This window comes from Uranotaenia lowii, chromosome 2 (genome assembly GCF_029784155.1).
Source record: "Uranotaenia lowii strain MFRU-FL chromosome 2, ASM2978415v1, whole genome shotgun sequence".
Taxonomy (NCBI): domain Eukaryota; kingdom Metazoa; phylum Arthropoda; class Insecta; order Diptera; family Culicidae; genus Uranotaenia; species Uranotaenia lowii.
Window position 1 is genome coordinate 46,408,318 of NC_073692.1, and position 16,538 is coordinate 46,424,855.

The 16,538-nt window shown below is 38.6% G+C and overlaps 1 protein-coding gene across 6 annotated transcripts in view; it reads left to right on the forward strand.

Moving 5' to 3' along the window:
- LOC129743967 (DENN domain-containing protein 1A) overlaps positions 1-8,785 on the forward strand; it is a 70,451-nt gene extending 61,666 nt beyond the window's left edge. For 3 of the 6 annotated variants that reach the window (XR_008736759.1, XR_008736760.1, XR_008736761.1), the window contains one exon: positions 2,702-2,842. Coding sequence is in view for 3 of the 6 variants with exons in the window: in XM_055736229.1 (XP_055592204.1) it covers positions 2,702-3,568 (867 nt within the window). In the remaining 3 variants the exon portion in view is untranslated. Of the gene's footprint in view, positions 1-2,701 lie in introns of all 6 variants that reach the window. The other 3 variants (XM_055736229.1, XM_055736231.1, XM_055736230.1) reach the window with 1 other exon arrangement.
- Positions 8,786-16,538: the final 7,753 nt, after the last annotated feature.

The window sequence follows — 16,538 nt, forward strand, 5'->3', positions numbered from 1 at the left end:
GCTTCTTCACTTGCTGTCAGCCGAGGTTTTCGCCGGCGGATTTCAGAGGCTAAACTACGTCTTCACGAGCTAATTGGCCTGCCTCTTCTTCGATGCCCATCTGGATTCTAGTCAAGCGCCTCTCTGCAAATCTCGTTTTCAACTCTTTGCAGCGTGTGTTCAATCCATCTCCACTTACGTTCCCGAATCTCGATTTCTAGCACCTTTTGATGGCAACGGTGATGTAGTTCCTCATTTAAGATCCAGTGACCAGGCCACGAAGCGCGGATGATGTTCCGCAGGCAGTGATTCACAAAAACTTACAGTTTTCGCGTCGTCACCGCATATGTGCAACAAGTTTCACACCCGTACAACAATGCGAGTTTGACGTTTAAATTGACAATTCGGATTTTTTTCGTAGAGAGATCTGGCGTGACCGGCAGATGTGACCGGAGACTCGCAAACGCAAATCGGGCCTTTCTGATCCGGGATTCGATATCTTTCTTGGTACCACCATAAGGCGTTATCTGGCTACTAAGATACTGGAAGCACTCCACGAAATTGGAATGATTCACTGTGTTGATTTCCATCGACTTGGTCTTTCCGATATTGATCTTGAGACCTGCTGCCTTGGAGCTTTCGGTAAGGTCGTCGAGTTTGTTGTGCATGTCTTGCTGTTTCTGGGCGAACAAAACAATACCGTCTGCCAGGCTATGTCGTTTTGCTGCTGTCGAAGGATTCCACGGCAATCCTCGGTTTGGTCTACAGTCAATCGACCCAGTCAAGATCTCATCCATAACGATGCGGAACAGTAGCGGTGATAAGATACATCCTTGTCTCACTCCAGCAGTTAACGGGATTGGATCGGACAAGACACTAAAATACCTCGTACTGTGCTTGAGCTGGACTAGTTTCTCTGGGACTCCTCGTCGTCTAAGAACAGCCCAGATGTTTTCATGCTTCAGTCGGTCGAATGCTTTCTCAAAATCAACAAACACCAGCAGAAGAGAGTCCTGGAATTCGTTGATTTGTTCCAGTATTATCGTGTGTTCCACGCATGATCGTCCGGATCGGAATCCAGCTTGTTGCCGTCGGAGTGTAGCGTCAATTTTCTCCTGGATCCTGTTCAGCATCACTTTGCAGAGTGCTTTGAGAGTTGTACAGATCAAAATGATGCCACGCCAGTTACCGCACTCGGTCAGGTCACCTTTATGGTCCTTTCAGGAAAACATACGCATTCGTTAGTCTTTACGACAGTCCCTTGAAAGCTTGCTAAGAGTACCCAGCAAACAAATTATTCAAAATGCCCTGGAAGTTTTCCCGGTTTCGGTTGTAATGCCTCTTTTGCAGGAATGGTCTACAAGCTCCTCATAGGTTACTGTATCGATAATGTCCATACCAGGAGTATTTTGCTAGTAGTAGTTCGGTATGGTCCTGCTATGGAAAAGGTACGCAACCATCTCCTCCATTTTCTAGCTCGCAACTTTCGAAGTTCTCATTAGTACAATTTTGCTGTGTTAGTAGTCATGTCTCATACCACTGCCATCATTTCCGTATGCTGCGTTCTGGACATACTTCCTGTATGTTTAAGACTTCAACGAAGACTTTTTGTCAAAAAATTGTGTCTTCCATTTCTTTTTCCGGATCAGTCTGTGCCTTGCGACCACAGGATTCTGAAAGCTTCTACTCCTTCTATCCCAGTTTATAGTCCATGCGGTGAAATCATCTCCAATCTTTGCCATCGATTAGATCTTTCTCCTCTTTCTTTTTCTCCTTCCGTCTTTCCTCAGTCAGTAGGAATCATTGACTTATTACCGGCTTACCTCTAAAAAGCGTCAGACTAGGTGGCAGAAGCTCGAGGACCAGGCCCACAGAGCTTAGAGATATTTTTTCATAGGCTCCAGTCAGATGGCGCTTCAGAGCTAACAAATCGTCAAGTTTTTAAGAGCAGATATGGCCTTCAAAATACTCTAGGCAGCTCACTCCGAATGGTTCAGGTCGGGAAAAATCACCGACCTCTTCAAGCTCGATATGAGCCTCGGCAAATTCTCTATAATCAGAAGATGAGCTTTGTTAACCCTTTTTGGCCGGTGCGAGGTCCTGCCGGAAACGCCCTGCCGATACGTAAATTGGTTGATACTCACCTATTTACAGGGTGTTTTGTTGATCTTCATCAGGGAAGTACAGCCGAAGTACGGTAGTATCCCTATACTTCGATCCGTTATCTTTCGCCAATTGAGTAGTAGAACGTCTCAAGGCGCTTCTCGGCGATCTTCGGGTTTTGCCACTGTAGCTTGACGACTCACATCATATCGTTTTTTTGAAATAAAATAAGCTTTTAATAAGCTGTAATTGTAAATTTGGTTAAGGTATGAACTGAACGAAAATATTACATTTTACTCAGTCTAAACATTTCTGTAATTGACCTTTCGATTGACCTCTCATACTCTGGACCCTCAGAGTTAAAATCCCATATTATCCTTTTTAAAGCCTTGGAATACCCAATCTACCTTTTTTTTAAATAATTAGATGTAGAATATTTCATCGTAGGAGTGAATACTAACTAGCAAATTAATTGCTTCTCTAACATTATTTCCAACATCTGATACGGAACAGGACTTGATCCGTTTTGTGCTCGAAGAAGTCAACCACATAAAACAAAAAAAAATCCATCTATCCATGTTGTTTCGCTTACCCCCTGTTCTGCTGTGTATCCTTACAGTCCGCTAATGTCGATGTCGCTGACGCTACCCACAGTAACGCTACCAACTCCAAACCCTCGAAACAACACTGCAAAAGCGCCGGCGACGATGACGAACCTCCCGATGACAGTTCCCAAGACCTGATCAACCTGGACACGACCAACAACTCCTCCAGCTTCGAGCTGGAGGACTTTGATCCGCTAAACGATAACGCTAAGCCGATCCCGATTGCGGCACCCCGCAGCACACTAACCGCCCTGACCCCAGGCACACCCCCGGCGGTACTTGGCTTCAATAATCCTATCTATCCTTACTTTACGCCACCGCATCTGCACTCGAAATTGGCCACCTCGTCGCCACTTTCGTCGTCCCTGAACAATGGCGGTGGTGGCACGCTGAAACATTTCTCCACGACAGCACTGCAACCACCACATCATCAACTCCAGCACCACCATCATCAGCACTCACTGTCGCTCGGTGGAGGTATGTTCCGGCCAACGGAAGGAGCAACGGCCATCGGAAGGCCGCAGCCATCTTATTCTGGTAGCGGTGCCACTGGTCACAACTCATGCGCACAAGACGACTTCGAACTGCTACGAAACTACGGTTTAGATAAGTTCTCACTTCTAGATAGCGCTAGTGTCGGCAAAACGAATCAACAACAGCAACAACAACATCACATGAGCAGTCTGTTTGCAGCGGCCGGAAGCAGTGCGGCAGCCATTGCCGCCGCCAAAAAACAACAACAACAACAACAACAGCAGATCGGTGACAGGTCCACAGGGTTTGTGAATAGTCCTCTCAACGGCCACGGTAGCAACAGCAATAGCAATAATTATAACAATGGAGCTTCGAAGCAGTTCACCAATTGGACCACATTTGACTGAGTTCAGTTCTTTCGGTTTAAGTTAAGGTCTTTCGACTACATCCGGGCTTTCCACTACACAATACATCTAATGAGCGTAGCCAAATCCAATCAGCGAAGAGTATTTAATTTTTGTTTATTTTTATTGTGTTTTGTTTGTTATTTAGTGTAGCTGTTTTCGTTTTTAAGAGTGTGATTTATTTTCACCCTTTGTACAGAATAGAGAATCATTTTGTTATATAATTTATATAGAAGAAGAGAGTAAAATAGTAAAACTAGCCGCTAGCTAATCTGTTGCTGAAGGCAACAGTGCGCGGCAAACTAATAGAATGACAACTAAACAAGCAAAAAACCGATACTATGATGAACAGGATCAACAAACGGCAAATCGAAGTTTGAAAGCATTTTTTTGTCAATTTTTTTTTACCTATTTCTGTTGGAAAACCGTGCTTAGTCATTTTTCGGAACAATTTAAAAGCAAACAAATAATCGGCATCACTGAAATTTGTCCGTATTTAATGCCAGATGGTTTTGTCAAAAATCAGTAAACCTCGAAGAAGCGATCAGAACCTTGCCCCTGGCCATGTAGGGTTTCCAACGTGGTTGAGCAGAATTATTTCTCCTTGTTCGCGTTCCCTCTTGAATAATTTTTCAACACATCTACCAATCCTGACGAAATTTTCTCCACTAGATAAACAAACCTTCCAGATCAAAACGCATTCTTATTTCTTGTGCTGTCACTCTCACGGATTTTTACTTTCCATTCCATGGTACTGCCCCTCTCAGAAGTCTGCACCTTGTATTTTTTTGCTTCTGCTTTGCCCCTCCCATGGGACCTTCATTTCTTACCTATAGTATTACCACACTCAGGGGTTTGTACTTTCTATTCGATGGTGCTGCCCCTCTCAGGGGTCTATATCTCCCATTCTTATCTTTGGTACTGCCCCTCTCAGGGGTCTGTAACTTCAATTTTAGCTTGTAGTACTGCTCCTCTCAAGGGTTTGTACCTTCTATTCCATGATACTGCCCCGCTCAGGGGTCTGTACCTCGCATCATTTACTTCTATACCTTTTCTTGCTTTTAGTAATGCCCTTCTCAGGGGCATTTACCTTCTATTTCATGGTACTGCCCCTCTCAGGGATCTGTACCTCGCATTCTTATCTCTTGTACTGCCCCTCTCAGAAGTCTGTACCTTCTATTGCGTTGAACTGTTCCTATCAATGATTTTTTCTTTTCAATCATTAGTACTGCCCCTCTAAAAGGTTTACACCTGGCATTCTTCTTATTTATTTGTACTGCCCCTCTTAAGGGTGTGTACATCACATTCTTTGCTCATGTACTGCCCCTCTCAGAGGTCTGTATTTTCATTTCTTACTTATAGTACCGCCCTTCTCAGGGGTTCGTACTTTCTATTTTATGGTAATGCCCCTCTCAGAGGTGTGTACCTTGCATTTTTATCTCTTGTACTGTCCCTCTCAGAAGTCTGTACCTTCTGTTGGGTTGAACTGTTACTATCAATGATTTTTCCTTTTAAATCAATAGTACTGCTCCTTCCAGGGGTTTGGACCTGGCATTCTTCTTCATTTTTGTACTGTCCCTCTCGAGGGTCTGTACCTCACATCCTTTGCTCTTGTACTGCCCCTCTCAGGAGTCTGTACGTTCATTTCTTGCTTATAGTACTGCCCCTCTCAGGGGTTTGTATTATCTTTTCCATAGTCCTGCCCCTCTCAGAGGTCTGTATTTCGCATTCTTATCTCTTGTACTGCCCCTCTCAGAAGTCTGTACCTTGTAATGCGTTGGACTATTCGTATCAAGGATTTTTTTTTCTTTTTAATCAATAGTACTGCCCCTCTAAGAGGTTTACACTTGGCATTATTCTTCTTTTTTGTACTGCCCCTCTCAAGGGTCTGTACCACACATACTTTGCTCTTATGCTGCCCCTATCAGGAGTCTGTACGTTCATTCCTTGCTTATAGTACTGCTCCTCTCAAGGGTTTGTACTTTCTATTCGATGGTACTGCCCCTCTACAAAATCTGTGCCTCGCGTTCTTATCTCTTGTACTGCCCCTCTCAGAAGTCTGTACCTTCTATGGCGGTGGACTATTCCTATTAATGATTTTTTTCTTTTTTCAATAGTACTGCCCCTCTAAGGGGTTTACACTTGGCATTCTTCTTCTTTTTGTACTGCCCCTCTTAAGGGTCTGTACCACACATCCTTTGCTCTTGTACTGCCCCTTCATTTCTTGCTGCCCCTATCAGGGGTTTGTACTTCCTATTCCATGGTACTGCCCCTCTCAGAAGTGTATATCTCGCATTCTTATCGCTTGTACTGCCCCTCCCAGGGGCCCATTGACAAATAAAAATGGTCAACGAATTCACATCCAGTACTGGGTTGAAATATTGCTAACAGAATATCTAAAAAAAATCAACAGTGTTTCCAAATGTATTCAAGTTATTTTGAAGAGAATTAAAAAAAAAAGTAGTAAAAAGGAAGCCAAATTTTTCCATATTTGGATCAACCGTTATCGAAATGATTTTTTATTTTGCGCCTCGTTTGGTACGTTCCAATAAAAGGATGTCTGTGTTAGCGACGCTCAATTCCGAGTGCTTGGCAAAAAATTCTTAAAATTTCAACTGATACCAGACACCTTGATTGATTTTTTTTCTTAGAAAATGTGCTAAAATTTCAGCGATGCCGATTTCTGTTAAAAAAGTTAAAAAAAAATACACCTTGAAGCAGGTAGTTTACCTATTTGACTCAAGCAGAGAGCAACAAACATTGTTTTAAAAGCAAATATTTATTAAGCGAAAAAAATAGAAAGGAAACAAAAGTTAAGATATATAGATAACGGAAAAGCAATTGTCGATCGATTGGAAGAATTGTTTGAGAGTGCCGAAAAATAAAACATATTTATAAACCTCCAGAAAAAAAAGTTAGTGAGAGTTGTACCGTAAAACAGGAAATCACAAGAGAGAATAATACAATCGAATCAGAATCAGCTTAGTTAAAATTTTGAACAAAAAAAAACATAAAAATTAATGCTACTGACTTCGCGCGAAACGAATGTATAAGAAAAAAAATTGTATTTGAAAAAAAAACAGGTATAATCTCCCGAAGAATTCATTCATACTCGGCAACAAAACAAAACTCGTAAGTAAAAAAAAAATATTATAAAAATTCAGCTTTGAGACAAGAAAACAAAATCGTAATAGAAACATGATTTTCAAACGGTATCCGATGATAATCGATAATCTATAGAAAAAGAGAATTGTTGATTCCAAAAACGGCAGCTGCTAGATGAAAGTGACAATTACAAAAAAAAAACCGGAAATCAATCTTTTTACCAAATTTCAAACGCAAATAACAATCTTTGAAATAGAAAAAGCCTATTTGGAACCAGATTGACAGTTTTAATAGCAGAGCAGTTTAAAAGTTTTTAATTGACGACGTAGGTTCAGTGCTCATATTCCAAATTTTAGTGTGGACATTTTTGAAAAAAACTCATCCGGCAGCTGCAGTTATGATTAGGCAACAACATTTTCAAAATTAGATGTTAATTTTTGTACATTGCGAAAACATACTTCCTAATTATCAACAGATCGAGGAAAATACACGTACATTACCGTTTGAAAATTCATATGATTCACAATGTTTAATATATCAACCAGTTAGGCAAATATTGAACCAAATCAATCATTTTAATATATTTCTACTCGAATTTCGATAGCTAGACAGAGATATGTAAACATTTTGCAAAACAAACAGACAGAAAAAAAATCACCGCCATAAACACAAAAATAAAAAAAAACACACTCGAAGCCATCGCATAATTCGATCAATCATTTTTCAATAACCGTATTAAACTCGGAAGCTGCATACCTAGTTGAATCATCAAAAACAAAACGGCAACCTAAACATATTCATTGAGATGGACTATCGATAACACTTATTTAAAAAGTACGTACGCAAACAGTTTTTGAAAAAAAAAAGATATTTGAACAAAGGTATTTGGAAAATATGGAAAAAAAATCACAGATAAGCAGGAGAAATGAAAAAAAAAACAGAAAGAAAAACGATTTTAGCCAGAACATTTCCTTTTGAAGTTGCATTGTAGCAAACAAAAAATATTGTATAATCTTACCTTTTTCTTCGTTGTTGTAACTCATCCTCTTTTTCCAATTTATTGTTTACCAATTGTTATTGGATTTCTACGGTTTTTTTTATTTATAGAACTGAAAATGCTGGTTAAGGTTCTTTTAATGTAAATTCTATGATCTGAACAAAAAAGGTCAACAACAGTCATGTTTTCAAAAAGTCGTGCTAAAGAACGTTTTAAAAACTTTTAAACGAACTCATGTGAACACATAAGAAAAGGATTGATAGACGTAGTTGAGAGTAGGAAATATATATATAACAAATGAAAAAGAAAAGAGAAAATATATAAAGTTCGAGATTTTGTTGCAGAACAAGCAAAAAAGACAGTATAAAAGGTATAACTTTCAAAATATAGCATATAGTGGATGTTTGTCAAACAAACGGTGATGTGAAGTTGTTCTAATGCTCAAAAACTAAACAAAAAACGAATGAAAAAAAGTAAATCGATTGGTACTAATCAGAAAAAAAACCCCTTTTAACCCTCTACGCTCAATCGCATTTCTCATCAGTGTTGTAGCTGTCCTAATTTCGCTTTAAGTATCTACCGATAAATTGTACGCACAACAATTCGCGGTCTATTCTTTTTAAAATTTAAAACTTTTTTCGCTTCCAACCATTCCGAATCCTTAAAATATCTTTCCCCATCATAATAGCATTTATAAAAAAAATTGCGCTTTTTCTTAGAAATCTTACTAAAACACAAGGAACTGCTGTTTTGAAACAGAATATTCTAGGTAACTTTAAATCAATTACTGACAAAAATATTTAGAAAGAAAAAAACTGTTTAAAAACGCTTTAACGTGGTAATTACCCGTGTAATATTTTGCCAACAACAAACAAAAAAAAACGCACCAGATATTTATCGAGCAACAAGTTATCAACAAAAAAAAAGTTCAGTTTCTGCCGATTTAAAGCTTGTATTTATGAATAGGCTTACGCGCTTGGCAACATTGTTAGATCACATCAAGGAGAAGTTCAATCGAAATCTTCTAAACATCACCTAAACAAACACACACAAATAACATCTCCTTTTTCCCGGTGAGACAGGGAGATCATTTCTATCTCAAGAACGAAAAAACAAAAGAAAGCGTCTGTGTGTGTTTATGATCCAGTTTTGTTGGTTCAACAATTGTGATTGGACACACTCTCTTCTACCTTTCAACAAACTAGTATGGAAAGAAGGCGGAAAGAAACGATGAAATAAAGAATTAACCTAAAAAAACAAGATATTATCTAAAAAAAATCTGACAGAGGTATAACAGCAGCAGTATAGACAAACAAAAATGTATAGTCAGACGAAAGTCGAGTCACAGCATAGAAAGCAGATGAAAGAAAATATAACCGAATTGCGAAAATAATAATGCTTTTTTTTGACATATCACAAAGGCCCTTCACTTTCACATATTCATTATTCAATGCATCAGATCAGCTGATATTTGATTTAACTCTTTGAAAAGTATTATTTTTCATAAAATTTGAATTGGGATTCTGGACTGAAAATTTCGAAGAAGCTGAGATCTCCAATTTCAATCGTAATTTGAACTCTGAATCTGGATTTTGAAATCTGAATCTGAAATCTGATTTTAAAAATTTTTATCAGAAATATGATATCTTAAATCTGAATTCTAAATCTAAATGAATCTGAAACTGAAAATAAAATCTGAAATCCAAATTAGGATTCTAAATCTGATATCTGGATCTGAACTTGAAATCGTAATCTGAAATTACAACAACAACAAAAAGTTAGCTATGAGTGTTTTTTTTCTACGCCGCTAGTTTTTTTTTAAATTTATCGCGATTTATATCAAAATAATTATTTTTTCTTCCGCCGGTCCGTTTCCCTGTGTGCATATTTCAAGAACATTGTGAAATCCAACAGTTTCTCGAGCCCAATTTATCGAATTTACGGATTTAAAAGTGCATGAACGGTCGGGGCATCCATTTTGTTTACCTCGTTTACCTTGTTTAGCTTCCTTTCGCATTGTGGATTTCAACGAATTTTCATCATCATGCGCGGAAAATGTGATGGAATTCCTTGTTTCGGCTCAACTAGAGGTGGAAAAATTGACTGTTTCAAGTGCCTCAAGTTATTTCACCCGAAATGCTCTGGCCTTACTAGTGAACAACATAAATAGCTCAAGGAAAGCCCTGTTTCACTCTGGCTATGCATGTTATGCCGGAAAACATCCTACTTACCGGAGCCTTCAGTCAAGTCCACTCCAAACTCAACCCTGGACCTGAACCTCCAGCGAATAACCTCCATTCTGAAGCTAGTCGGGCTTCAAATTGATGTCTCAAGGTCTATTTGCCGAACGTTAATCAATGACATTCCAAGACGCAGCTGCCTCAGCCACCTTGAACGCCCGAATCCTACAGCTAACGACAACGGAATACAATTCTTGAATGAACTCGATCGCATGCAGTTTAAGTTTACTAACGTTTTCAACTCCTTCCTCGGCCCTCCAAACTCGATCGACTCCAACAACCCCAACAAAAGGGACAGAACCTCCAGCGCCAGTTCCATCCATCCCAGCGATAAGCGATTGAGAGTTGATGTTTCAATTGGTACCTCTGATTATCCAGATTTTACAGTCCATTCTGTTTCAGACTCCAGTGATGCTATCAGGAATCGGCCCTCCCTTCCGACAGGGCAGCTGATACCGCCATATCAGTTGCTTCTACGACCGATATAGTCATCACTCATCCTGCCACCACCATCGTCTGCACCACTTCTACTCAATGCCCGCTGCCACATTCGGTGCACCACCAACGATTGTACCTAGCTTCGCTTCACAAGCAAATTCATTGCCATTCATCAATGCCGCTCGAACAATGCCTGCTCCCTACAAAGCCGCTTACTTTGAACGTAGACATTGGTATCTCCGATCCCAGGAATTTAAATAGTTATCAAACGCAATTAGCAAATGTCACAACTCACCACTTAGAGTAGCCAATCAGGACGTTGACAACTGGTATTATATTAGCCCATTTAACCCCGATGAAACCGAAGAAAATGTATCCTCATACATCAGCGAACCAGCATAAATTGGACGTTCCTTAATCGAGTGCTGCAAATTGGTTCGGAACAACAATCGTTCCAATAGACCGCTTTCTTTCAACTCTTTCAAAATCCGTGTACCTAAGAACTTGGAACAAACTGTCTGCATCCACTCCTTTTGGCCAACCGAAATCAGCGTGAAACCTTTTTTAGTCAACCCTCGCAAGCAATACACCCGTATGAAGACGCCTCTCGCCAACAGAGAATTCGTCTTTCGTCAACAAAAAACTCCTCTGACTATGCCACCCCATCAAATGCCATATTACCTCCATCCAACACAAGCACCATACCAACCGCCGTCAGAACAACAATCCAACCTACAGCACGTGAACCTCCGACAGTAATCAATGTCCCTCGAAGGTCTCTCAACACACAGTGCTGCCAGTTTATTATGTACTACCAGAATGTGGGTGGTATCAATCAATCGATAAGCAACTACTTTTCTGCCTGTGCCAACAAACAGCGCGATGAATCTGATCTTCCTGGCAAATTCATATCAGACTATGAAGCCAGCGCTAGCGTTAGCGTAGTTAAAGATCTACATAGGTGTCATGTTCGACCAACAACTTTCATTCAAAGACCATATCTCTTACATTGTTTCTAAAGCTTCCAGATGTCTCGGTTTCCTATTTAGAATAACCAAGAATAACCAAGCATTTCAGAGACATTCAATACTTACTTACTAACTTAATGTTTCCGCGCCGATCTTCCGGTGCATAGGGCCGTGGTTAAAGACCTCCACTGTTGACGATCCGAGCCAGCGTCTTCACTTGTTCCAAGTCAAGACTCTCGTCGACAGTTCGTAGTTCGGCGGCTAGGCTTCGGCGACTTTCTGGGTCTGCCTCTTCTTCGATGTCCTTCTGGATTTCATTCAAGCGCCTCTCTGCAAATCTCATTCTCATCTTTTCGCAGCGTGTGCGCAATCCATCTCCACTTACTCCATTAATGAAGATTACGTATTTGGCGAACCACTATCCGCTTATCAATTTGGAGAACGTCTCCGTAAAAAACAGTGCAGTGATAACACAACTACAAAATGATCAAGGGAACTCGATCGAAGATTCTGAAGGAATAGCGGCCACTTTGCTCAACCATTTTCGAAGCCTCTATGCAAAAGGTGCACCAAACGGAACGGCAATGGATCGCTTCGCATACAGCAAAGTTATACTTGACGGAAGTAAATCGAATATAGACAGCACGAACGAAATCACAACACAGGAAATCTGGACTGCAATAAAACCAGCGCACCGCGTAAAGCTGCCGGACCGGACGGAATACCACGAGAGTTTTATCTACGAGCCTTCAACGTAATCCACCGCGAGATTAACTTCATACTGAATGAGATTGTGACTGCATCCGAGAAGTTGGTGAAAAAAATCTAATGCAGATTCAGTGAGATTTTATAGGTCTATATCGCTCTTGAACAATGACTACAAAATATTCTCCCGAATCATGAAACGTAGACTAGAAAGAGTGATGTTCACGGATAGCCAAAAATGCTCTAATTGGAACAATATTTTCCAGGCAACTCTTTTTCTAAAGGATCGCTTAGCATGTTTGATAGAATGTAATCAAGGAGGAAAACTGATCTCGTTTGATATAGATTCAGCATTCGATCGGGTGTATCACGAGTATCTACGTTAAGTTATGCTTGCTCTCGGCTTCAACATTAATCTGGTGAGTATGATATTCAAAATATACTCACACTCATCATCAAGACTATTGATTAATGGTCACTTATCATCGATACAGATTGAGAGATCTGTTCGTCAGTATAGTAGCCTATACTGATGACATCAGCGTAGTAGTAACATCGTAGTAGTGATCTTTTTTTTCAAACTTTGGGCTGGTTTCTGGAGCAAAATTGAATCTAAGTAAGACCACTGCTATCGATGTGGAATACATTACTGGACACCCCAAAAAACGTTGAATGGCTACAGACTAGAGAAACTATTAAAATTTTAGGTAAATATCATTTGCCTCCCAACATGTATGGCTTCAATCAATGAGAACTCTAAAACTTCATCAGAAAATAACAATTCTCAATATGTTTGTCATTTCTAAAGTTTGCTATGTTGCCTTGATCCTCCCCGAATACAAGACACATAGCAAAATTAACGTCAACCAGTTGAAACTTTCGCCAGCAGTGGAGATCTTTTATCTTAGCCCTATGCGTGGGTCAATCGGTGCCGGACCTTTAGGTAGGTAGGTGGGTAGTGGTAATTTTCATAGAGTCACTGTGCAAAAGTTCCCATACAACAACTGGCAAAAAACATCGAACATGGATGTTTAAATTTCCACTTGCCAGATTACAAATTTAAATCTTTCATTTTAACCCTCCAAAGCTGTTCGATTCAATATGACCCGAAGCGCTCATTTCAGACAACTTTATCATCATTCTAATATACTGAAGAGTATGTATTTTGACAGATCAAGTATGTTCTATGAAAATAATGATTAAATTAACGACAAAAAGTTAAAATTTGAGTTTTGAAAATCCGTTCATTTGGAAATGAAATACAGCAAAGCAAAGCCAAAATTGGATGTCGTTTTTAAGTAAAATTTTTTTTGTATCGGAAGTATTTTAAAACTAGAATTGATTTTTCAGACTTTTTACTTTATGAACCAGCTTCTGATAACCTGGTAGTACATATCGACTTTATTTTGAAATGTTGAAAAATTAGAATAAATTACCTACACAATGAATATAATATCATCAAAATCGGTTAACATTTACAGCTACGAGAACGAAATCAAACTTCAAATCACTAGATACTCTAGATAGAACAAGATCAGTTATGCTTCGAAGAACTCATTCATCCAGTACTTTCGAACAGTCTTCCGAAAATCAATCAAAACAAACACTCAGGATGCGTTTCCTGTTGGAAACATTCAGATTGTATAATGGGATAGCGCCTCTCGCAACTGCTTCGCCTGGCTGGTATGCAATCTCGATCAGCGCTCCTATCAGCTATGCAAACCGAGTCGCATCATTCAGAATCATCGGTTTAGCAAACATCGCATATCGGAGATGAGTGAGATACAAACTGATCCATTCTGAATGTAGCTCACTCAGTATAACAACCCCTTAAAAGAACAATATGTTCACTGGGAATGTTAGAAATCATCAAATGAATTCAAATAAAGAAATTATTATTATTATTATTAGTATCTGCCTGAATTATATGAAATTCAAAATTATTTTTAGCAGGACGAGAAAAATCAAACAGTTGTGCGGGACACCATAAATTCTCAGTAGTATTAACGTGACGGACGACAGTTTAATAAGAGAACTTGTAAAATTTGAAAAACATGGCGAAAGTGAACATCTTTCCCTCACAAACACAACTTCAATTTGATTTTGATCATACTGATGTTAAAAAACGTTATAACAACAAATAAATTTATTAATTTGCTATATATCAAATCAAACAAAATACGCTAATGATCGGCTTCATGTATCACTCACTCACTGCCTGATCCATTCACTCCTGATCGAAGACCAACAAGATTCGCCATATGCATTGCGCATTGGTGAGATTCCAATTTGATGATGGTGCTGCACTGTTTTGACAGCAAGCATCGTACGAGGTGATCTGTATTTTAGCGATGAATTGAACGATCGATGATCGGGTAGGTCCAGTAGCAATCAATAACGAAACCCGACCGTTGTACGTTCAGGTGCGAAGTGCAATCAGAAACATTCATTGAAAATGAGTGATATTCGGAACACTGCTTTCGAATATAAACAGACAAAATAGAACGTAAATATTAAAATATCTAAGTAACTACTTGCATCAAATTTGTAAACACAAGTGAAAATAGTATTGATATTAGTTCATTATATTTTGAAATGAGTTTAGATATCTGATACGACTTTGTAAATAAGTTGAAAATTCCCAATAAACATGTATACAAAAAATCTGAAACTGAAAATAAAATCTGATATTTGAATTTAGATTCTGAATTTGAACTCTGGATCTGAATTTGAAATCTTAATCTGATCCTAAATTTAAAATCTGGTGTATGAAATCTGGAATCTGAAATTCGAAATCTGAATATGGAATATTTATACGAATTTGAAATCTGAATCAGAGATCTGAAATCCAAATCGGAATCGTAAATCTGAATCTAAAATAAAAAGTCTGAATCTGAATCTGAGATCCGAGATCGGAATCTGAAAAATAAAATATATAAATAATATCTGTGTCTTGAAAGTTGTTTCTAAATAAAATGGCAAATATTATTTCGGATATCTGTATTGAAACAACATGTTAAACTGAAATGTTAAATGAATTTTATTTTTCCTTTCACAGATTTTACAGTGCTTGTCAATCGACTTACAACTAGACTATCAATTGGGATTCTTGTCTTTCATTTCCTAATCAGCTAAATCTTAAGTGTTTCATTTAAAAAATAGTAGACATGATCGGAATAAACTCCGTCCGTGTTTTGAAAGGAAAGATTGCTAACGAAAATGGATTACAATTTTTTTGAATCTTGAATTTGAAAGAAAACAACTTATTTATACCATTATTGGTATCAGCTCTATTTCCTCCTTCCTACAATTATAATTAGAGTCTGTGAGGTTTACTACTTTTTTTTTTAACTTCGTACCTATAGTTTACAATTTCCGCTTCGTTTGAGCCTTTCTACGATCAACCATTATAATTCTGTTTATTTTTGTTTCTGACTTACAAATTTTTTTTGGTGTGTTGTATAGAGGAACATGGGGCAATGAGGACATTCACCACTCATTTCTTACGATTTTACGAAGTACAATTTGAAAAATTTTGACGCGTGTTAAAGAATCGGTACATCGGAATTTTATTCCGTGAAAAAAAGTGAGAGAAGTGATTTATACATTCTAGGATTTTTTTTTCTAATTGATTAAAATTTGCAACGAATTTGACTTACGAAATATTATAAACACAATGAACAGATTAAAAAATTTGTTTACTTCATTTTTAACAGTTTTCTTTTCCGTTAGAGTTTTTATTAAAAAAAATTTGACAAAAGAAAATTAGATCTTAAAATTAGTTTGAACGCATCGAAAAAAAAACGCTATCTTAAAAATCATTCGCATGGAAACTTGATTTTCCTTACAACATTCTTCAGAAAGAGGAAAGGTGTAATAACCAGTGTTTCCATCGCTCATCCCTTTTTTCCCCTGAAGCACTCAAATAACCCAATTTGAGCGCTCGCCCTGTGCTACCGGAGACGATACCTACACGTTCATGCTAACCGCCCCTCTTAAGCAGAACTCGTTCTGAGTGACGGGATTCATTTGCTGCGGGGAATGTACATCCTTCAAGCGTTCCTTGCTTCCTGATGGCTCAAGAGGCCGAACGACCGATACTCGCTTACGTTATTGAATATGAATTTCTCGGCCTCAAGCCGGTATTTTTTGTTGAGGCGAGCATCTTCAAGCTCAGCGCAAAGGATGAGGCAACAACAAATTTTGAATGCTTCATGCCTTGGATTGAACGCTGGCGCTGAAAGAATCAGCCGTTTGGAAGGCACTTTTTCAATGCGTGTTGAATAGTGGAATCCAAGGTGCTGTGTGTGGCACAGATGGACAATGCCATGACAATATGACATGACAATATGACATGACAATATGACATGACAATATGACATGACAATATGACATGACAATATGACATGACAATATGACATGACAATATGACATGACAATATGACATGACAATATGACATGACAATATGACATGACAATATGACATGACAATATGACATGACAATATGACATGACAATAT